The sequence below is a fragment of the Suncus etruscus genome, chromosome 5 (assembly GCF_024139225.1).
Source record: "Suncus etruscus isolate mSunEtr1 chromosome 5, mSunEtr1.pri.cur, whole genome shotgun sequence".
In the NCBI taxonomy this organism is placed as follows: domain Eukaryota; kingdom Metazoa; phylum Chordata; class Mammalia; order Eulipotyphla; family Soricidae; genus Suncus; species Suncus etruscus.
Window position 1 is genome coordinate 123,514,826 of NC_064852.1, and position 23,656 is coordinate 123,538,481.

At 37.8% G+C, this 23,656-nt stretch overlaps 1 protein-coding gene across 1 annotated transcript in view; it reads left to right on the top strand.

Moving 5' to 3' along the window:
- HECW2 (HECT, C2 and WW domain containing E3 ubiquitin protein ligase 2) overlaps nt 1-23,656 on the top strand; it is a 445,024-nt gene that overhangs the window by 392,576 nt on the left and 28,792 nt on the right. Inside the window, exons 20-26 of the mRNA XM_049773167.1 lie at nt 3,055-3,175; nt 4,542-4,655; nt 15,136-15,288; nt 16,957-17,055; nt 18,712-18,841; nt 20,696-20,842; nt 21,906-22,020. Coding sequence (XP_049629124.1) covers nt 3,055-3,175; nt 4,542-4,655; nt 15,136-15,288; nt 16,957-17,055; nt 18,712-18,841; nt 20,696-20,842; nt 21,906-22,020 — 879 coding nt within the window. The remainder of the gene's footprint in view (nt 1-3,054; nt 3,176-4,541; nt 4,656-15,135; nt 15,289-16,956; nt 17,056-18,711; nt 18,842-20,695; nt 20,843-21,905; nt 22,021-23,656) is intronic.

Genomic DNA, 23,656 nt, shown 5'->3' on the forward strand with positions numbered 1-23,656 from the left:
TCTCTAGCCCACATTATTTAATCTCAAATCTATTTATTTCCTGTATGACATGTGTATTTGGCTAGATGACTCCAAATTATGCAAATTGACCTCTCAAGATGTTATTGCTCATTACCTAACAATATTAAATTCCACTCCTTAAAACTCAACCTGTTCCCCATATCTTTAGTATTGATCTCTACACAGATATAATAATCACAGCTAACATTTATATGAGGCTTCTTTGGCCCTACACAAAGTGCTCTAATTCATCTAGTGAGGGTGTGTTTGTGTGTGTAGTGTGTGTGTGAAATTTTTTTTATTTTCAAATAAAATAAAATCACCTTCTCAGGACTCACAAGGCTAGGATTGAGTTTTTGGCTGCTTACTGTGTTATTATTGATTCAACATTGCTTTACAGTTGTAGGGAATTTCAAAAAGTTTTTTTCAGTTTCCTGGTTGGGAAAAAGCTTCGACCTCTGCCACTAAAGTTTTGCCTCCATCCCACCATCAGTGAGTTCCCTTTTTTGTTCCTCCCATCTACCCTTTTCCTTCCTTTCTGGTACCTGCCATAGCATTCCAGAGAATAGGAGCATATTAACTCAGTTGTTCTACAAATGTAGCCCTGGTCCTGATAGAAATTCTCATATTATATTTCCAAATGCCTACAGAAAATATCCACCTCAACAGCCGTCATCACCATTCAGTACATCTAAAGCTTTCACATGCCCCTTTCCACCAGCACCATATCTCACTTTGCTTTTTGTTTTAGCAAGATCTGGCTCAAATCCCAACGCTACCACTCATTGGCATATGACTTCAATTTCCTTAGTTACAAAGTGTTGATGATAGCAATAGTAATAATGTCTGCTACATAGACTTATTAGGAAGACTTTCCAAAGATGCTCTGTATAAAATGAATGGTACCTAATGCATAGCAGACATCTAACTAATAATAGCTGTTATTCATGTTTGAGATCCTGCAATTACTGTCAGAACCCTCTACTCCTCTTTTTTAAATTTCTCTACTGCTCCCAGTTTTTATATCACACTGTCAATAGTTTCTGAGTCACTCTACTCCAGTCTAGTCCTCATCCCTTCTGGCTTTGATTGCTGCAATTACCCCTAACTAGCTCTCCTCCCTCCTGTCTTCTTTCCTCCTTCCCACCCTTAATCCATTCAACACACTCCACTTGTTTTCCTTCTTCAAAAACTTATCAAGACTTTCCACTGTTCTCTGCATCACTTCTAAACTTCTCAGCTAAATTAAAAAATAATTCAAACTTTCAGACCAATTTTATGTTCCACTTACTCTTCTGCAGCCCCTTCCCAACTGTTCTTGTGGTTTTCTTGGGATCCCTTCAGAGCTTCTGAACATACAATTTTTATTTAGCTCTTACTGTTCTATCCCAATAGAGACTAGAGAGCGACAGAAAACCTGGTTTCAATAAAGCATTACTCTTTTCTATTGATTTTTACTTACTCTTGATGATCTATTAATTTTCTATAACATGAATGGCAATTGCAAATCTGGAGGGAGGCAGCAAGATCATTGAGTAACCTTGGCATCATGAACATCCATGACTGATTATTGAATAGAGCTGCTGCCTGTCTTCTATTCCAAGAAAATGCAAACCACTCTTTAGAAAGCCTCCAAATTTTTTCAAGAAAAATGTGTTTCTACTTGAAGCTTCTAAATTTTTTGTATTGGAAGTTAATTTTATAGCTATAAAAAGATTGGATGGCAAAATATACCGATATATGAGTATGTTAAAGGGACATAATTTTTTCCCATCACTTTATAGTTTGAAAACCAGAGAGTTTAGGACTTAATTATTTTGTCCTTGTTTGACATATTTCTGCACACCCAACAGAGGTGTCCACTATTTCCTCTTATTCATCGCAAGCTTTTATTGATGCACATAACTTAATATTCAAAATTCATAAAAACTAATTTTATATTCCTTAGTGAAATATTTAATAATGCAGGTTGAATAAAAGATAAAATATTATTTTTTCAAGTATTTTAAGTCAGTTAGTGGAAATATCTACTGTTGAGGTTTTTTTCTTATTTCTATACTCAATGTCAGTTTTGTATCTTGGTTTGTTAGTCACCTTGGGACACAATGTCAGATTCTTTCTGTGGAAAGAGGAACAACTGTTCTACTTTTTCATATGATTTGATACTAATCATTGAATAACATATGAAACATCTTTACATAATCTATAAATAATTTTGGTACTTCACACATATTAGAAATGTGGCAAATAGCAGGATTATTTACTTTGCACAATAAGAAAACATGCCAGGATCATGTGTGGATTGTGTTTTATTAAGATTATTCTACTATGCAATATTCCATGCATATGATTATATACCCCACCATATTTAATTATATTGCATCTCAAACAAGAGTTCCAGTAATTTTTGTAATAGAATGGAGTCTGGAGACTCCCTCTTCTTGCTCTATATAACATACTTTCACATCGCAACTTCCTGTCTAATTGTAGTGATATCATCTTATTAGCAAGCAAAGTAATTTTACCCAGCACAGTTATCATTAGACATGAGTAACTGTTTGACTCATATGAATTTGGATTAAAAAAGGGAACATATTTGACTAAGGCATGAGTACTATTGTAACTATTTAAACAGGATTTTTTCTCTCCAACTAAAATGCATAAAGAAAAATGCTCTTAAAATCCTGGTTCAAGGGGTGGGGCGGTGGTGCAGCTGTAGGTCCTTTGGTTGACCTAGGACAAACCTCGGTTCCATCCCCCGGCATCCCATATGGTCCCCCAAGCCAAGAGTGATTTCTGAGCACATAGCCAGGAGTAATTCCTGACCGTCACTGGATTGGCCCAAAAATGAAAAAAAGAAACAAACAAAAAACTCTGGTTCAAGTCTGGCATAGCATTAAATATAGAGAGGAAAAGTATAGTTACTTAGTGTCACCTCCTCTTTCTTGTGAGCTATGATCTCCACCCCATCATTGTAATATTGTATTAATATGGATTAGATGAACATGTATAACATTCTACAGATCCAGTTTCTTTCTCTATGATTCACTGTAGGTACTCAGCGTGCCAATGCTCGGGCTCCTGCCCCTTATAAGAGAGACTTCGAAGCCAAACTAAGGAATTTTTACAGGAAGTTAGAGACTAAAGGATATGGACAAGGCCCAGGGAAATTAAAGTAAGTCAAAATGATCAAAATCACCAATTTTGAGAAGAGGAGAGGATGGAATGCAGTTGGGAATTGAGGAATTTGATTGTGATTTGGGACAACGAGCCTTGGTTTCAATTGACCTGATTATTTGATGTGTGTAAATTCTAGGATCATCTAAAACACAATTACACAATTAATTGGGATTTATTTGGGGGGTGGGCAAAGCTTTTAAAACCAGAGCACTATCGCTACCTTATTAAAACATAGGCAAAATTGATTTTACTTTCTCCTTTATTTCTGTTTCAGTTTCTCAATCTTTTACTTTCCTGCCTTCTCAGTGTTTTATTTGACACATTAACATTTCCTGAACTAATCTGAGTAAAGTCTCAGTTCAATTTTGTTCTATGAGAAGGCTTCATCAGTCTAACAGAAGAGGTCATGAACATTCCTTCTCCTTTTACTTATCCAACAACCATCAAATGGGAACATTGGAACATCATTTTGTTCTTGGATCTAGAATTATTTTTTAGCCTCCTTGCCCACATTACCCATCATACCCAGTTTTATGTTCCATGTCCTCTCTAAAGATCAGTGAGTAGCACTGGGAAGAAACATGAGGGTCAGTCCTGCAACACCTCCAAAAGAGGAGAGCCCTGAGAAGCTCACAGTCTGCAGCCTACATGCTCAAGTCCACAGAGAGCTTCCTGTCATGGCTCCAACAACAGCAACAAATCCCAAACATTGTCTTGTTATATTTCTCACACTTCACCCAGGAAAGTCTTCATGATCCAGTTTTCCTCTGCACATCTTTGTGCCACAGATATTTGCATTCAGAACAAATGTTTATCTCTTTACGATGGTTTTGCCTTATCACAAGCCAAATATTGACTCATTTCATTCTGTCACTTAGGATATCTCTGTAGTTGCTCAATTTAGAAACTCTAGTAAGCACAGTTTTAAACTTGTCTGCTCTGGAGGACACACAAGAGCATTTTTGCCCCCCTTTCTTTACAGTCACCTGTCTGGACACATAGTAATTGAATTCTTGTTCAGGTATAGTCAGGCTTAAAATATTGCTTCATAGAATTGTTCTTCCTTTACAAACAAAAAGAGTGTTTATGCATATATGTGTAATCATTTTCCTTCTTGGATAAATTGATTCAGAAAGGACTGTCAGACTGTTTTTTGACAAGTCAGAGGTGGAGTGCTCCATTGAGTAATTGGTTGGTTAATGCTACGAAGAGTGAAAAATGTATGCTTTGCACTGAGCCAGCCACTTTTCACCTAGTTATTATGGCCAATGACAATGAAAGGGCATGTGCCTAGTTCTAGAAAGGTAAGGATTATTAAGAAATAATCTTGTGTTTTTTCCCAACCATCTCTCTCTGGCTAGGTTAATTATTCGAAGAGATCACTTACTCGAAGATGCTTTTAATCAGATTATGGGCTACTCCAGAAAAGATCTGCAGAGAAATAAGCTGTACGTCACCTTTGTCGGGGAGGAAGGGTGAGTAGAACAGAGAAGTGGCTGGTGGAACAGTGACTGCTGCTGCAGGGCGGATGTTTCACCACATTGTTGCTTGTGGTTGCCTGAAACAGGAAATCCTTCTGGCAGGAAATGCAATTCTCACACACTTAAATCTTTCAGCATTTTTGAAAAGGGTTTTCTGGGTTTTGAATAATTTGACATAAATTCTCTTATACTTAAAAAACAGCATAACTATAGATGATTTTTTTTTTGAAAACAGGAGCCTGGTTCGGTTTTTTCTCTCTATTTCTCTCTTCAAGAGAAAAGCGAGAAAAAATACACACAAGGATCTGCATTTTAATGTCTGCAATCTTGTTATCAACCCTAGTGTGTTAGTATAGCTAAAAGCACCTTCACTGATTAAAACCCTTTCTATGGAATAAACTTCAGAGTGGTGAGTTAATTCGAACCTTGCTATTCTACCTGGAGCCTCTCCATTAGTAACTCTAGGCCTCAGTTATTTCTTTGTCTTCAGTTTTTTTCCTCTTCCACTGAGACAGCTCCACACCTACCCAGCTACCTGCCGAAACAAACATCTGCAACCTGCTATGACTCTCCCATGAGTGTGCCCATGAAGATAAGGATTAGGAAATAAAACTCCCACACAGTTTTCTGCATCCCAGACATAACAGTTGTTAAATAACACTTTAGAACATCATAGCTCCAGTCTCTCCTAGACCCTTTTCTTTGTTCTCATTGCTTGAGCACTTTCTTTGTCACCCATTGATCCCGAGGTGTGAAGCTAAATCACTCTATTGTTTCAACTGTGATTGGCTCCCCTTTGGCTCTGATGATTTGTTTTACTTTAAGGCATAGCCAGGAATAAATTATTTCTTCAGAGTAATAAGATCCAACACATTTAACCACTCTGTAAATATGGTAACTTAAGTCAAGGCTCCAAAATACGAAATGATTTGTGCCTGCTAACAAGAAGTAGGCAATAGCAAAATCGAGATTTGAGACCAGACCTTTTTGTCTTTCATCCATTGCTTTTGATTGTAAGCAAGACTACTGAACTCTAGCTCGAGGGTCCCCCCTCCCCCAAATCTGGGCATCCTTTTATTAGAACAGTGTCTGCTGTTGCAGTCTGCTCCTGTCACACACATTTTCACTCTGACTGGGTGAAAGTAAACTATTCTATGGGAAACAATATAGTGCTTTGGGCAAACCCTGCCTGGCAAACTCCTGAGCCTTTTGCTGTTGATAGGTACTAATGAGCCTCTGGATATGTTAGTTGGCTTGCAGATGCAGGTGCACGATTGGAAATTAAGGCAAATGTTTCTAGCCCCATCATAAGTATGCATGGGATGCTAAGCATTTCCTGACATAACCGCTCTGGTTTGGAAGAGAATAGTTTCCTCTCCCAGAACTCCAGCTGCCTTCCTTTATTTTTTGGAGCAGAGTTTGTTGAAATCTTAGATGTGTAAGGAAGAATCTTTGGAAGTGCTGGTTTTTACATTTGAGTAGAACAGATACATGCAATGTTTGATTGTTCTGAAACGTCCCCTGATGATCGGGACCAATGATGACATCCTTTTCTAGGAGAGATCCTTTGATATTTTTACTTGATTAGGGATAATGTCCAAATGCTTCCTGCTTCCATCACTTATTTCCTTCCCAGAAGCCCAATGGGAAAACAAATGGAAGGTATTTTAAGTTGTGATCTCAGCCATCAAGAACACTTTTTTTTATATTCAGATCTCTGTATATGATTTATTAGTGCCATAGGGGCAGATCATGTCTTGTCTCATAGTTTTTTCATGTCAGTACCATAGTTGTGGGTGAGTAGATTTCAACTTTATCCATTTAAATACCCTCACTGGACTCCTTTGTATAAGTTATCATCTCTGACTTGAGTATTAGGTAGTGCCAGATCTTGGTTGAAAATAATCAGGGCTCCTTAAATAAATGGTGGTTCTAACATGAGCACAGAAAATACATGAGATTAAGTCTTAGGATACAAGAAGTACTCCAAAAGTCTGTGATGATGAGACATTGACAAAGAGGCACAAGAGCTAACACAAAGAATTTCTAAGACCATTATTTGTATAATTTCATCAGTAGCAAAATAAGGAGAATTATTAGATCATAACTCAAACTCAAATAAATATCTATATTAATTAAAATGCACTGTTAAAGAAAATAGTACACAGAGGAGAATAGAGAAATCTTCTGTGTAGAAACTTTTTAACTCATGTAGCCTCATATAGCCCAGTTCCTCATTCTTTTTTTGGGGGGTGGAGCACACCTGGTGATGCTCAGGGGTTACTCCTGACTCTATACTCAGAAATCGCTCCTGGCTGGGAGACCATCTGGGATACTGGGGTGTGGAACCGCGGTCCATCCTGGGCTAGCAAGCATAAGGCAGACACATTATCACTTGCGCCTCTGCTTCGGCCCAGCCAGTTCCCCATTAAAGATATGGGTCACACATCTTTAAATAGTAACTTTATTCAATTGTGCAGCCCAGAGAGGTGAAAAAGAAATCAATCAATAGGAAAGAGCCTGCATGAACACTCAAGTCAAGTGTCAAGGTTAAAATCAACTGAAAAGGGCTGGAGCAAAATGAACAGTGGGTAGGGAGGGCATTTGCCTTGCATGTGACCTACTCCAGTTCAATCCCCGGCATCCAATATACCGTAGTTTCCGGCATATACGATGACCCTTCAACCCATGAAAAACTTCCTAAAACTCTTAAAAGTAAGTTACTTCTTAATAGTAAGAGGGGGGCGAATCACTAGTCCCTGAAGTTGGAATAAGTTTCAGCATGCTGTATACCAGCATATAAAACAACTCCTGACTTTTAGGAAGTTTTTCATGGTAATTTCCCGAGCCCTGCCAGAAGTTAATTCCTGAATGCAGAGCCAGAACTGAACCCTGCGACTGATGGATATAACCCAAAACCTAAAAAAAATTTAAATTAACTGTCAAAAATTTTGTGGATTGTTAGTATCCTGAATAGGAAGTGATAAAATGACCTATAGGGTCTTCCTTCCCAAACATCAATCTAATCCAAATTATGGGATGCTCTACAAGATGCCTTATTAGTACTCCCTCAAACTGCTGGCACCATCAAAATTTGGAAAAATCTGGACAATGTCACCGTCAGGAGGAGCCTAAAGAGTTAGGACAGTGGACCCTGGTACAGTGGTTGGATGCACATCTAGCATCCTACCTGCTTCTATTCCTGGCACCATTGAATGCAGCCCTACACCCTTGTATTCCCTTTGGGGGGCCTGGGTTTCCTGGCACCACAGGGCCCCAGCAGCATCATATGCTTGGTCCCCTGCATTGAACCAATGGGCTGATTGGCAAAGAATCACTAGTGGGGCCCTGAGCCAGCTGAGCACTGCTCAGGAGCACTTCCATTCCTCCACTCCAAGAAATATGACAATAAGATGTCATGTATTCTGGGTTGGATCCTGAAATTCTGGGTAAAACTTAGTAAAAGCTAAGGAAATCGAAAAAGAGTGATTTTAATTACTAATAGTACATAAACATTGTTGCATTGTAATAAATAAACTTTACTAGTGTAACATGGCTGTGAGGTGTAGAATATGTAAGAATCCTCCATGTCATTTGTAATAACTGTTCTGTAAATCTTTCTAATGCTACATAATATAAAGTATTTATTAAAATAAATCATACAGGATTTGGGAAGAACTAAGAGATGTCTTCTTAAGATTTTTCTTATTTTCTGGTCAATGAATATCTATTGCAAGATAATGTTGGTTTATGAAAACATCTGTTCTTGAGATCAGTAGAATAATAAGTTGATACAGTTAATTTTATAGAAAATTCAAAATATGTTGATTTATATAGAGTATTATTTTTGTTTTGCTAATGACAACTTTATATTATCTACAAGGGAATAGTACTTTGAAATTCTTTTTGGTACTATCTTGATGATGATATTTCCTTCCTGTCTAATATAATTCAGTGTTACTATAATAGATTAGCAGGAGAGCTCAAGACATGATTTATTTTTAGTAATAACCAATATGCCTGTACTCCAAAAAGGTGTGTTCTAGAATATTTATAAAGTTCTGCTTAAAGTTGCTGCTTTTCAAAGATATGAAATATGTGTGGGTTGTTCCTGAAATTAAGGAGCTAAAGAAACAAAAATGACAAAATTTATACCTGAAAATTTGCAGTCACAGATAAAAATTCTATGTGAGTAGAATTAATACTGGGATATTAGAGGTTCTTGTATTAAATTTTTAAAAATGTGAAAACAGATCAGAGATATAGTTATGTGCGTGGCACTATATATAGTCCCTCAAGCATTACTAGCAAAGTATTGCCTAAAAACAAGAAGAGAGGAGAAAGCTTAAAGTCTATTAATGTTAGTTGATAACAGATTACAATTTCTTTTTGTTTGTTTGTTTGGTTTTTTTGGGCCACACTCAGTAACGCTCAGGGATTACTCCTAGCTCTGCACTCAGAAGTCGATCCTGGCTCAGGGAACCATATAAGATGCCAGGGATTGAACCTGAATCCTCCCTGAGTCAGCCACATGCAAGGCAAATGCCCTACCACTATGCTATTAATCTGGCCCAGATTACAATTTATTTTTAAAATAATGCTTCCTGTTCATTTACAAAAACTAGGTAGTGGTTCTAAGATTATTGTGTTTTAAACTGGAATTCAGAACCAGGATTTGGTTTTCTAGTCACTAACATTTCCACTGAATTTGTTTATTTGACCTCGAAAAGTGGAGAGGAGGGAGGCCATCCATGTGGTGAATGGCTGGAAACTGAGTCATTTCATTAACTGTGGTAGGAACTTGCATGTTGTGGTTGCTTTTTTTCTTCTAGGGTTCAGAGAGCCTAGAAGTTGCTCCTTTAGGAAGGGATCCTGTGGACACTATGGACTCTCTTCTGAACTTAAAGTTCTAACGACAAAAACTCTGTCATTTCAAAAAAATAATAAGGTAGACTGTTGTGTTCCAATAAGATATTCTGAACCATTAGTTTCTTAATCCCCCCAAACAGTAAGGAATTAATTACCTGAATAAATAGAGAATGTTTACACTGTGATCATCTTGCCTGATTTTTCTCCAAGACCAGCTTTGTACAAGGCATCTTTCTCTAAGAAAGAATGAGTGTATTATATGTAGGGTGCCATCTTTGTAAATTTAGTCTTCTCACTTGCAAAGCTATCCATAGAATAGGGAAGGAATGTAGCAGGTAGGTTTAGTTTTGGGGCTTTGAAAACAAATGAGCTCTTTCTGTGATGTTTCTCTTAAGAGAAGTAAATGAATAGGGAGCAGATCAGGAGTCTTCTTCCATCCCTGCATATAAAAGCACCAGCAGTTTCTTCACATGACTAGAAGGTGTTTGGGGTTCTGATCATAATAAAATTTTCCTCAGAATTCTATAAGACAACAAGTTCAACTTTATGATGCTACTTAATTTCTTGCAAAAGAGGCATTTGTAGGATAATCTAAATAAACCCATTCTCCCTGGAAAGTGTGTTTGAAGCACCAAGTAAAACTGTCACATTATATGCTTACAAAATTCCTTGCTTCCTACCATGCTTTCTTAAATAGCATAATAATCTTGCTGCTTTAAATATTCACAGTGACTCAGAATGTGTTTAAGCTATTGTATCCTTGTACCAATTTGTACAATATTTCAGAAAACAGGTTGGAAATGATGGTGTGACTTCCCAATGCCATTGGCTTTTTTCTAGGCATCATCATATCCACTGGGCTATTTTATCTTCAGGACCGATGGTTTGAAATAAAGAACTAAAGAGTACAACTAATTATTTTAACAGATTTGAGATTCCACTCAGCAACTCACGTGGCATGTTGGCCTCACAACGTGATCATAGTTAAAAAGCTCGATCAGCACTTATTGGGCTCAAAAAATAACATTGCCACCCTAAAGGCGACATCTGTGCTTGTTCCAAATGCCCTCAGATGCAGCTGTTGTCAGGATCCACACCCGTTGACCAGAGTTTCTGTATTTCTGTGCCAAGCCTTTAGTTGTAGAACCAACCCAACTGGCAAAACAGGAATGTAACAAATGAACCCTGGGATATGAGTCATATTAACTATTTATAAGGATCAGACTTCAGAGACATTACAGGACACACAGGCACATAGTCCGTTGGAACACATCCTAATAAATTAAGTAGACGCATATAATTTATAATTTACAACCTGCATTTCAGTTCTAAGTTTTGGGTTAGAATCAAATCGCAGTTTAAAAACTGATTGGTCTTGGTATGGCCGCCATGGTGCTGCTGGAGTTAAATGTGCCAGATTTGAAGCCTCACTAGTTGAGGAAGACACTTTCTTCCTCCTAAAGAGAACTGTTGGCTTTGTTCTTTCTTGGGGCTGGAGGGAGAAAGAAACAGTTTTCTTTTTCCCTATTCAATTCGCCCTGGAAACATTCATCTTATTCATCCAGATTCCATTTTTTATCATATGAAAAAAAAACCAGCTAGTAAACTGCATCTTGAATATGTGTTACCTAATTGGGAGATACTTGAGCTGGATAATGACAAGGAATATTTTAGATTCATTCTAAGCATTATGCTCTTTAGTCCTGATGATATTTCCCATTTGACTTGTCCTTTAAGGATTAGCATGGCATGCTAGTGCCATTGAACAAATAAACCACCTCCAGGCAAATGTGTGCAAAGTTATTTATTCTACTAGCTGCCGAATAGCAATGAAAATAACAGTTTTCTCTAGAGAATATCAGAAGGCATCTTCATTGATTCAACAAATTGAATATTGAGCACACACTATGTATCAAGCTAAGTAGTCTGGGTGTAATCATGACAAAGGCATAGCTCCTACCCACAGTATGGTTAAGGTTCAAATGTGAGTATTGGGGGACAGGCACCCACAGATACTCATTCATTCTGGTATTTGCAGTAGTGTTAAAATGCTGAGTTGAGATATCTCCTGAGTTCGGCTCCCAGGCCACAGCATACTGAATTGTTTCCTGGTAGTTTCATGCACCCCAGAATATTGTCTCTTTTCTGTTTTCTATTTCCTTAAAGGGATCTTCATTAAAGAAGATAATTCAAAGTAAGCCAGATAATTTACTAAAGTAGTCTTTTCCTCCTTGCTTCTAGGGCAGAGGCCGGTAAACTTTTCCTCCTACAATGTAGATATGTGACTCTTATGGCCCCTAGGTTCCCTATTACAGGGACTTAGATCTACCTTTGTAGCAGATAAATAGCCTTAGATAACCTTAAACAGGACAGAGTGTATGTCCACAGAAACTATTTACAAAGCCAGCAAGTGGGCCAGATTCCTACTCAATAAGCAACAGGTTTTAGGCTTGATAAAAATTTTCAATTAAAAAAAAAAGTGTCATAGTGCTTAAATCAAGATAATATAAACAAATAAAGAAATAAATATCCCTTGATTTAAAAAAAAGTAGATTTGTGGTTTACAGAAGGGTAGGTCACCTGCAAATTGAGGTGAACATTAACCATGTGACCAAGAGCCTGAGTCAAGACTAGATCGCCCTATATTTTTGCTTTGATTAAAGAAGTGGCTTTCTACAGCTGAGTTTTCACCTCTGTTAAATGAAGGAAGGAAGAAATGTCTTTAAATATCCTTTGGCTAGAGAGTCTCTGTTTCTGGATGGACACTGAGATCTGCTGAGGACCCTCAGTATTTTGGGGAGATGGAACTCAATGATCAAGGCTCCTAACATGAAATGTGTAGGGGAAGAGTTAATGAATGTCTCTTGTTAGGCTTTTTAAGAAACAATGCAATAACATGTTAACAGGATGTGAGAGGGATGTGAGAGTTCTGGGCAAGGGCCTGAGTGAAAGATTTGAAGCTTTAGCTGGTGACTGGCTCATTATGAGTCAACCAAGTGAAGTGACTGGCCCCCAAGGCAGGATACTTTCAATCTGCATTAAGATGGCTACAGGAAGAGGGCAAATGAGCTCTTTTCTCTCAAGACCACACATCTAGTGTGAATATCAGGAGACATTGCTCTTTTGGTCACTCTTGGAGTGCTGAAGCACAAGGACCACTGGAAAGCAAATCACTACCACCCTACCTAAAGAAGAGATTGTACAAATGGTACAGGATGGAGTCAAGGACCAACAGGGACATTGACACTAAGTGTCTGTAGAAAATCATGGTTTCCAATAGTTTTATCTACTCTTAGCATCTAGCTTAGTATTCCAGACCTACCGGGCACTTTTCTTTGAATATGTAACACTCCCCCAAGCTAGTTAATTGTCAATTCATATGCAAGACAAGACTACTTTGGAAACACAAGGAAACTCAAAGTTGATGTAATGAAAAATTAAGTGACAATGCATCAGACTTTGAAGATGAAAAATAAAACACCCAAAAATATTTGTGAAGAGTTGACTCCTATCTGACAATTCTTCCAAATTATCAAATAAGACATAGCAAAACTATTTTATTTTTCTTATTAGTATCCCAAATCTCCTTCAAATAACAGAATCTTTTTGCTCACCACACAAACCAATCACAGAACAGTGCTCAGATTATTTCCTTTTCATTAAAAAAATGCAGTAATACCCATAGAGGAAATTCCATAATAGAAGCAAAAATAGAGGGAACAAAAGAAGTCTTATAAAAGCCTACCACCCCCATTTATCAGTTGCTTTCATTCCCCATGTGCAAACTTTTATGATAGAGTAGATGTACTTTATATTTTTCATGTTAAATCTAGCATATCAAATTGCTTTATTGAAAACTCTTTACTGCATATTTTGCTCTCAGCATTGCTGGCCACTTGTCATTCCTCAAACTTAACACAGTCATTCTCCATATTTCACTTTAACTCAGATGTAAATAAAGTGGAATTCATAGTGTAATTCAGGTACTAAAGTTTTCATCTTCATTCCTGATACCTTCCTTAGGAAGATTTCAGTACCTTCATTTTTCTTGTCTATAATTTTCTTTAGTGTTTCATAAAGTTATTTTTGGGGACCACACCTGACCATGCTCAGGGCTTACTTCTGGCTCTTTGTTCAGAGGGTCAGTCCATGTGAGCCACATGCAAGGCAGGTGCGTGACCTATGTTCTAGTTCTTCACTTGTAGTATAAATGCAATAATGTAAGGTTTTGACATGTACAGTATCATTCTGGTTTTTGTCTCTGATTTTTTTTTTTTTTGGTTTTTGGGCCACACCCAGCGGTGCTCAGGGGTTACTCCTGGCTGTCTGCTCAGAAATAACTCCTGGCAGGCTCGGGGGACCATATGGGACACCGGGATTCGAACCAACCACTTTTGGTCCTGGATCGGCTGCTTGCAAGGCAAATGCCGCTGTGCTATCTCTCCGGGCCCTGTCTCTGATCTCTTGGAGATTTTGTGTGTATATACTGCTTCATAATAACACACAAATATAGCTAGCCTCTCAAAAATTCACAAAGGTCATTTTCCTTCATCAAAATGGAGAAATCTAGAAGGTCTGGTGATACTGTTTCTTTGACCCCATCTACACAAAATATTCCTTTTGTTTTCACTTTCCATATAGCCTCACTCCACATGTGAAAAATATTGACCTCTGGGTCCAGAGAGAGTACTAAGCTAGGTAAAAGGCTTTCCATTAATATAGTTGACCACAGTTCAATCTGAACTAGCAGTAAACCCTTAATAATGCCAGGCATTATAAAAAAAATACAAAATAAAAAGTAAATTTTTATTCTTATTGATACACTCAGATTATCATAATGCCTATTTTATATTATTATCATGTTGCTTTTTTATCTATTACCTGATGTATAGCTTTATGTTAGATGTGTTTTGTATGTCACTATATTTTCAAGTCAAGACATGGATGAGATTATACACCATAACAAAATAAACCTGACAATGCTCAGGGCTTACTTCTGACTCTTTTCTCAGGGGGTCAGTGCCAGGTGAGCCACATGCAAGGCACGTGCATGACCTGTGTTCTAGTTCTTCACTTACTTGTAATATAAGGCAATAATATAAGGTTTTGATATGTACAGTATCATTCTGGTTTTTGTCTCTGATCTTTTGGAGATTTTGTGTGTATATATTGCTTCATAATCAGGGGTCCTCAAACTTTTTAAACAGGGGGCCAGTTCACTGTCCCTCAGACCATTGGAGATTCTGACTATAGTAAAAACAAAACTTATGAACAAATTCTTATGCACACTGCATATATCTTATTTTGCAATGAAGAAACAAAACAGATACAAATACAATATGTGGCCCGCGGGCCATAGTTTGAGGACCACTGGTACACAGACACATGAACACACAAATATAACTAGCCTCTCAAAAATTCATGAAGGTCATTTTTCTTCATCAAAAATGGAGAAATCTAGAAGGTTTATTTCGTTTTGAACAAAATTGCTGGACAATTCAATTTGAAATGATTGATTTATAGAAACTTAAACTCTTTAGAAAATAGGGTAGTTGGTCAAAAATGAAGTAATAACTGGTTGTTCTTTTTTGTGGATATTTTTAAGGTTGGATTATAGTGGACCTTCCAGAGAATTTTTCTTCCTGGTATCCAGAGAACTCTTTAACCCATATTATGGATTATTTGAATATTCAGCCAATGACACATACACAGTACAAATAAGTCCTATGTCTGCTTTTGTAGACAATCACCATGAATGGTAAGTAATTTTCTCTTCAAAATTTTTCTTTAGTGGACTTTTTGTGATAGTGTTTACCAGAACCCATATTTCAATTAAGCTCTCCAGTTGGGTTTGTATTATATTCAGATAGACTTTAAACTTGGGATAGATTATGTTCTATAAGCCTAGTTGTAAGAGAGAAAATGATAAATCATTCGAGTGTCAGAAAAAGCCTTAAATCTCTCCTTTGGATAATCTGTGCTCCAAGGTGGGGTGTTGTGAATAGAAAAATATCTGAGCCAGTGGCTTGGTTACCTCCAGGATCATGCTTAGAGGAGTGACTTGCAGTGAGGGGACGGATAGAACATTCTGTGATGTGATGGTGGTAATTTAGTGACAAGGAGGAAAGATGGGTAACCTGGAAAATTGATGGTGGAAGAGAGCCTGGGATTAGGGCGACAGTGATGAGGGTCACAGCAGAGACCAGTTACAGTTTTAGACTTTGAACCTAGGGTTTGTTCCTTTTTGAGTTTTTCATACAAAAGGAGAAAACCCAAAGCCTGCATATATTAAAACACACCCCCACACACACTGATATAGAGGTTATCCAGAAAATCCCAAATTATACTCTTTCCAAGCATCCTTACTTTTTTTTAAAAATTTTTCATTTCTAAATCTTAGATATTTTGATAACCCCTGGTTGTTTTTTTCCTGTTCATTTTCAGTGACAGTAACAGAAGACAGAACATGAGTAGGTCTCATGGAAAATGTTTGAGTTATGAGGTTAATACTGGTGGGTGGAGGGCTCTAATTTGCAGGACATACTCTTCAAATTAACTTCCGTTGAACTACAGTTGCGAGTCTTCTCTGTTGCTATTGCAGTTATGCTAACCTAAGTGGAAATAAAGAAAAACAAAGCTGCTAGACATTAATCGTACAATGGCTGCCTGATACTAAAATTACAAACCAACTGTATCACATCCGTGTGGGTTTACATTTTTGGAAGGCTCCGGCTTAGAAATAGTGAGAAACTTGAGAACTTTTGAGAGAGGAAAAGAAGTGGCCATCTCTGTCAGCAAATCCAATCTTGACAGATATATTCGTTTTCAAAGTGTTCAGACTAGTATTGAGATTTTAGAGCACAGAATGCCTCAAGGAGGAAACGCTCCCTCCAAGTGTCCACATGCAAAATTCTTTGGGTGGTGATGATTATTATGAGTGGGGATTTGGGAAAATAGAGCGGTAGGAAATTTCTCAATCTGAGACTGGAATTTTTTCTCAAAAGGGCATTGCTAGGGAGTTTGGATTAGGAAAAAACCCTGCTAATATATCTTCTTGTAAACTAGAAGGGTACAATATTTCACTCCACCACCATCACCACCACCACCACCACCACCACCCCCACACGCTCCATTGGTTTCATTCTTTTATCATTTCTTAAAAGTAGTTTGGGAAAGTTTATGACATGTTAGAGCATCGAGAGTGCCACATAGTAGGCATTATTGACAGGGTGTGAGAGTGGAACAGAATGTCTATGTCAGTGAGATAGATTTTCCACGAGCCTATATGAAGTGTGTCAAAACTTCCTAGGCCTTTAATCTTGAATCCATGTAGGTGAATGAAGCTGCACAGCATTGTGAAGGGCAAATACCACCATTTAGCAACTGCCCTGTGATGTGTGAGCTGTCTCCTACTTTCCCTACACAGGTTCCGGTTCAGTGGTCGGATTCTTGGTCTCGCATTAATACACCAGTATTTGTTGGATGCCTTCTTCACACGACCCTTTTATAAGGCTCTTCTCAGAATGTAAGAGTATTTTTATTGTTTGTATAGCTCACATGTAAGAATGTGGCATTTCCTTTATTGAAACAGCTCTTTTTTATCAGTGTTAGCTCAGATCTGTTGTTACTAGGTCGGTTTAGACTTCTGAAATGGATACATCTTTCAAATATGGTTACTGTGTTTTCCCAACTTCTATCATTTATCCCAGTCTTTTCCCAGAACTTTATAATTTTGCTCTGTTCCAAATAATTTCTCACTTGTTGTAGCACATGTTAAAAAAAATAATATAAAAAGCCCTTCAGACACACCACTGTAATTCCTGTGGTATTAATGCCAATTATTAAAAGAATAGTTGTGGGCTAGTCTTGGTGACTCATAGCCCTTATCCTTTATGAAATGCACTTTGTATTTTTCTTCATGCAAACTTTGAACTGCAGTTATTGGTTCAAATTTCCATTTTCTTTGTTTTGTTTGTTAGAAGTGGGTGTTGTCTTTCTCGAGACTTCTCTCTATGCATGTCAGTTACTTATGTCAAAGAAAAATTTTACATCCATAAAACTTTTTCTCTATGCTGTCACCAGGAAATACTGCAGTTATAAGATGTAAAAGTAGATAGAAATAGTTTCTATCCTATCACCAGCAATTATTACAAAGCTGGAGAAGGGGCCAAAACTGTAAAGTATCAAGTCAAACTCACATCATAAGAAAGTCAGAATAATTGCTTCATTCTTCGGCTCACTTTTTCATTGGTGACATAACCTGCTTTTTGTAAAATGAAAATCCAGACTTCAAATGAAAGTACACACAATGTTTTTAATAGTTGCTAAGGAAGAGCAGCAGGAAGACTTTTGTCTTCCTCCATCTGTGGTTTTTGAAACTACAGCACTGGGCTCTAGTCATTTTCTGCCTCCCAGCATCCTTTGGCTCAGTTAATTTCTTCCCTTCATTGCCTTAACTTTCATCTTCTTATTTTTGACTTCCCTTAAAAAAGCAGGCTGCACACACTCAATATGCTGAATCCTGGCTTTTCTCTCACCAGCCAACTGTGGAAGTTTTAAAAAGTATTTTTCTTTTACCTTAATAAACTGTATTGCTGCTTTTGATACCTACTCCAGTGTCTACCCATCTATACTTGAATATTTCCTTTACTGGCAATCAAGATACTACTCCTCTTTGCCATTTAATTTTTATTTACTCTTTGTGGACTCATCCTCTGACTTGCCCTTAAGTTTCAATGTTCTTAAAGCTCTCTCTCTCTTCTCCTTAAATAGATATGGCCTTCCTTGAATTTCATATTTACACAAATAATTTATAAATAGGAGAATAATATTTTACAGTATTATAATAGAAAAACAGTGAACTGAAGTTGTCAACCTGAGTCCCCTGCCAGAAGTCCTGGCTAATTGTGCAAATGGTATCTCCTCCTTACTGCTTCAGTTCCATGTCTGTGAAAGAGAAGCCTTAGTAATACCTTAGGTATTTACATATCTAGTACTCTCTAACTTTATATCAAAATTTTAATTTCACTAATTTGGTTACTGAGCTTAAACTAAGAACATTCTAGAATTCATTGCCTATTTAATCTCTGGATTTAGTCTTTACCTTAGGTCCTAGTTTCTGTTCTCATGAATCTGGGTTTTGCTAATATTCATGTCTGCACATCTGTTTTTGTCACCATAGTCTGTGTGACTTGAGTGATCTCGAATACCTTGATGAAGAATTCCACCAGAGCCTGCAGTGGATGAAAGACAATGATATCCATGACATCCTGGATCTTACATTCACTGTAAATGAAGAAGTTTTTGGGCAGGTCTGTGTGTGTGTGTGTGTAAATACCTAATGACTAAATACAATCATAGAAGGCTATTTTAATAAAGAATAAAGTCCAGTGACTAAAATAATGTTTATTTATTTATGGCTTATTGGTTAATTTGAACCATTTATTTATACTTATGATCACCTGCTTTAGGTTACTATTGATTTCAATAGCCATTTATATGTTGTGAACAATCTTTTATTTCCAGTTAAAATATCCACATAAGACTATTGGAATGTACCTTGTTAAAAAAAATAAGTTTTGGAGTTGGAGAGATAGCACAAGAGTAGGGCATTTGCCTTGAATGCAGAAGGACAGTGGTTCGAATCCCGGCATCCCATATGGTCTCCCAAGCCTGCCGGGGGCAATTTCTGAACACAGAGCTAGGAGTAGCCCCTGAACATTGCCAGGTGTGACCCAAAAACAAAACAAAACAAAAAAAAAGATTTTAGAAGTTTATGCTCTGTTCACAACTTCCAGTTCCTGCTACCCTGTATACATTTGAGCTTGGTGATCCTGATAACACTGAGTTTTGGCAGCTTTGCTGTTTATGAATACTGATAAGTCCAGCAATTTTGGCTACACAGCAACCAAGTGTGTGTGAGTACCACAAAATAGGGATGAGACCCTTGGTGAATACTACAATTAAAGAGATATACAAGTGAAACAGCCAGAAAATGCCTCTTCTGATGTGCACACACACACCCACCCCCAAGCACACAACTATTATGCCTTAATTAAGATCGCTTGCCTCAACAAGTGCCTATATTAGCATCACATGTAAAAGAAGGCAGCTACAGCTAAATGTGAGAACTGCAACCTGATGTATGGCCTCTGTGAACACCCCAGCTAAAAAAAAAAATGTGTAATTATTTCAGTCAATCATGTGTGTGACCGTGGATTATTGCAACAATACATCAACATCCACTGCAAAGAAATGGAAAAGGAGCAATGGAGGAAAGACAGGATTGGAAGTAAAATAAAGTACATGCTGTCCCAGAATAAAATATTAAATGATTAGCTGGCATTTGTACTCACATGCATTTAGATTTAAGAAGTGAAATTGCTTTACAGCTGAATGAAAACTAAACAATATTTTGAAAACATGATTTTTAGTGTTTTGAAGTAAGAATCATTGGTTAAAGATTTCTTTTTTGTTTGTTTCTGGTTTGGGTCCACACCCAGAGGCGCCCAGAGGTTACTCTTGGCTCTGCGCTAAGATATTGCACATTCAGGCTCAGGGATGCCAGGGATTGAACCCGGATCTGTCCTGGATTGGCTGCATTCAATGCAAAGGCCCTACCACTGTGCTATTGCTCTGGACCATGGTTAAAGATTTCTTTTAGGAATGATGTACTAGTTCATAAAGAATCGTCTTATTTGGGCATTGATATTCAGTTAATCAAAATATCACATTTTAGAAAGTTCACAGTTTTAACATTAACATGTGTGTAGTTCAGCTTTCTTAAATTAAATTTGTATTTAAATATTGACTTTCTATATGTAATTTATTCTAAACCCTAAAAGGAATTTGTGAATATATTTTGTCAAACATTGAAGTAGCAGCCCAGTAGTAGAAATTGAATGCAATTCATTTTTATTTGAAGGACTCCCTCAGTTTGGATTTTAAACATTCTTCAACATTTATTATATTGTTTCTTCTGAACCACTGAAGTTTTCAAATATCAGAACATTTTCTGAGCATGCCCCTGGGTTTCATGTTGGTGACTCCCCCTGCTGTGGCATGTGCTCACAGCACATACTAATATCAATAGTAGATATTTGGTAACAGTTATGAAAAATCAAGAATTTTATTTTGTGATTGGTCTTTCTGGTTTTCAATTTCAGATTACTGAACGTGAATTAAAACCAGGGGGTGCCAATATCCCAGTCACAGAGAAGAACAAAAAGGAATACATCGAGAGAATGGTGAAATGGAGAATTGAGCGGGGTGTTGTGCAGCAAACCGAGAGCTTAGTGCGTGGCTTCTATGAGGTAAAGATATCACAAGAGGGACTCCGGGCTGATATTTGTCACTGGTCCATCTTATTCAAGCTGACCCATAGCATTTGGCTCCATAGAACAGCTTTTTATGATTGATTTATTCCCATCTTTCTCCTGGTTTAATGCTCTTTCCAAAAAGATTTTAGTACTTTTCCAACTATGTTTCCAAATTTATAAAAAGCTTACTTTTTATTTTAAGACATTATTGAAATAAAATGACCAGAATTCAAGTAGCATTTGAATGGCTATCAGTCATGTTTAAGTCATGCATCTTACTCATACTTAGATGTTAGTAATCACCGCTCAAGCCTGAAATGCAAAATTATCATATCTGAGGATCAAGTATTTCATGGTTAAATGTACTTCATGTGACTCCTGGGAAAGCTAATGGATCTTTTATGAAACAAAAATAAGCTGAATTATTTAGCGATCAGTAAAAAAATGAAAGTTCTATTGAGATCAACCTTATCAACTTTGGTATAAACAAAACTATTTTGTATTTATAAAACCATTCAAGGATTTTTTGGGGTTTTTTTTGTTTGTGTGCTTTTATTTCTTGTGGAGCATAGGAACCTGGCATTGCTCTGGGCTTTGTACTCAGAAATCACTCCTGGTGGTACTCAGGGAACCCTATGGGTGCCCAGGATCTAACCCAGATCAGCTGCATTCAAGGCAAGCACTGTACCTGTTGTACTATTGCTCCAGCCTAAAAGTTTTGCAGTTTTTATAGATTACAATCTATATAATATTTAAAATCTCTTTTTTCTCCTTTTTTATTATGAATCTTGATTGTGGTGGCTATTCCTCCAAGTTATTTTTTGTTTTATTTTGTTTTGTTTTGTTTTGGCCACACCTGGCTATTTCAGGGTTTACACCTGACTCTGCACCCTGAAGTTACTCATGGCAGGCTCAGGGGACCATATTGGTATGTTGGGGATCAAATCTGGGTCTGTCTCATGTTGGCCACTTGCAAGACAAACACCTTATCACTGTGCTCTTGCTCCAATGCCTCCTCCAAGTTCTTAAACTACACTGTCTTTTGTTTGTCTCCTAGGTGGTGGATGCCAGACTAGTATCTGTCTTCGATGCACGAGAACTAGAACTGGTCATTGCAGGCACCGCAGAAATAGACTTGAGTGATTGGAGAAACAACACAGAATATAGAGGAGGTGATATTTGATTTTCCAATGACTGAATTTTTAGTTTTAAGTTTAAATGACTGTTAAGCATATTGATCTAGGAAAAGAAACACACTTTACTGAGTCATCAGTCTGAGGTAGTCTTCTCTTAGACCTTAGGCAAAATAAATTCTCTTCTTACCTCACCTGCCAAGTAGAAGCTAGATTGTTTACACATCAACTAAGGATGTCATAACGCTTGGTTATTGATGAAGAAATGTGAGCATAACAACACTAATTAATTGTTTTATGGTGCTATGAACAAAGCACTAGGGAACATACAACCTGCTGTTCATGCCCCACCTAGTCTGCCTTCATACTACAGGCAGAACTTGAAAGGTACTTCCCTCTACACTGCCCAATAAGTCAACAGTTTTCTGCATGTTGCTGAACTACTAACCACTTGGCAACCATAATATGAATATGGTTTTCAGAATTCAAGAATTTTATTGAACAAGCTCTCCTAAATGAAATCACTAGGTTCAACTCAGAAAGTTAAACTCAGAACTCTTTCTCTGAAAGACTGTGAGAGCCAGATCAAAAATTGCCCTATGTAACACTTCATCGAATCAATAGATTTCTGAAGATCAGCATAAAATTTCAATTCATAACTGAGATAGAAGTCACTGAAATTTACAGATTCTTCTTCTTTTTTTTTTTTTTTTTTGGTTTTTGGGTCACAACCTGCAGTGCTCAGGGGTTACTCCTGGCTGTCTGCTCAGAAATAGCTCCTGGCAGGCATGGGGGACCACATGGGACACTGGGATTCGAACCAACCACCTTTGGTCCTGGGTTGGCTGCTTCCAAGGCAAACGCCACTGTGCTATCTCTCCAGGCCCAGATTCCTCTTTTAAAGGAAACTGCTCAGTGGTTCCCAACTGTGATAAACTGTGAGTGTTGCCTGTGCGTGTTTTTCCACTGTCCTGTCTTCTGAACCTCTTGGGAGTGGGCTGAAAAGGGCCCAGAAAAATAGCTCTCCCAGAGGCTCATCCAAGGGCCAAAACGCTAAGGAACTCTATGAAAACCGGCTATCTGCAGTATTCTGCAGAAAGGAAAGTCCCCTGTTTGTGACGTCAGGCTGGGAATATCTATGTCCGCCCAGTGGTTCCCGACTGTGAGAAACTGTAAGTGTTGCCTGTGCATGTTTTTCCACTGTCCTTTCTCCTGAACCTCTTGGGAGTGGGCCGAAAGGGCCTAAAAAAAATAGCTCTCCCAGAGGCTCAAGAAGAACAGGGCTACTCCACTTCGGGGCCGTGGACTCTTTCTAAACAACAAACCCCACTACAACACGCAGAAAAAAATCACACTACAAATGTGACAATGGGGAAACCTCACAGGCAAATACCATGCATAGAGAATGAAGATGATAGCGCGGATGACCTAAAAAATTCCAACCGTCTGATTAACCTCTTGGATAAGGAGTTTAGAATAGAAATAAGGAGGGGCCGGAGAGATAGCATGGAGGTAAGGCGTTTGCCTTTCATGCAGGAGGTCATCGGTTGGAATCCCGGCGCCCCATATGGTCCCCAGTGCCTGCCAGGAACAATTTCTGAGCCTGGAGTCAGGAATAACCCCTGAGCACTGCCGGGTATGACCCAAAACACCAAAAAAAAAAAAAAGAATAGAA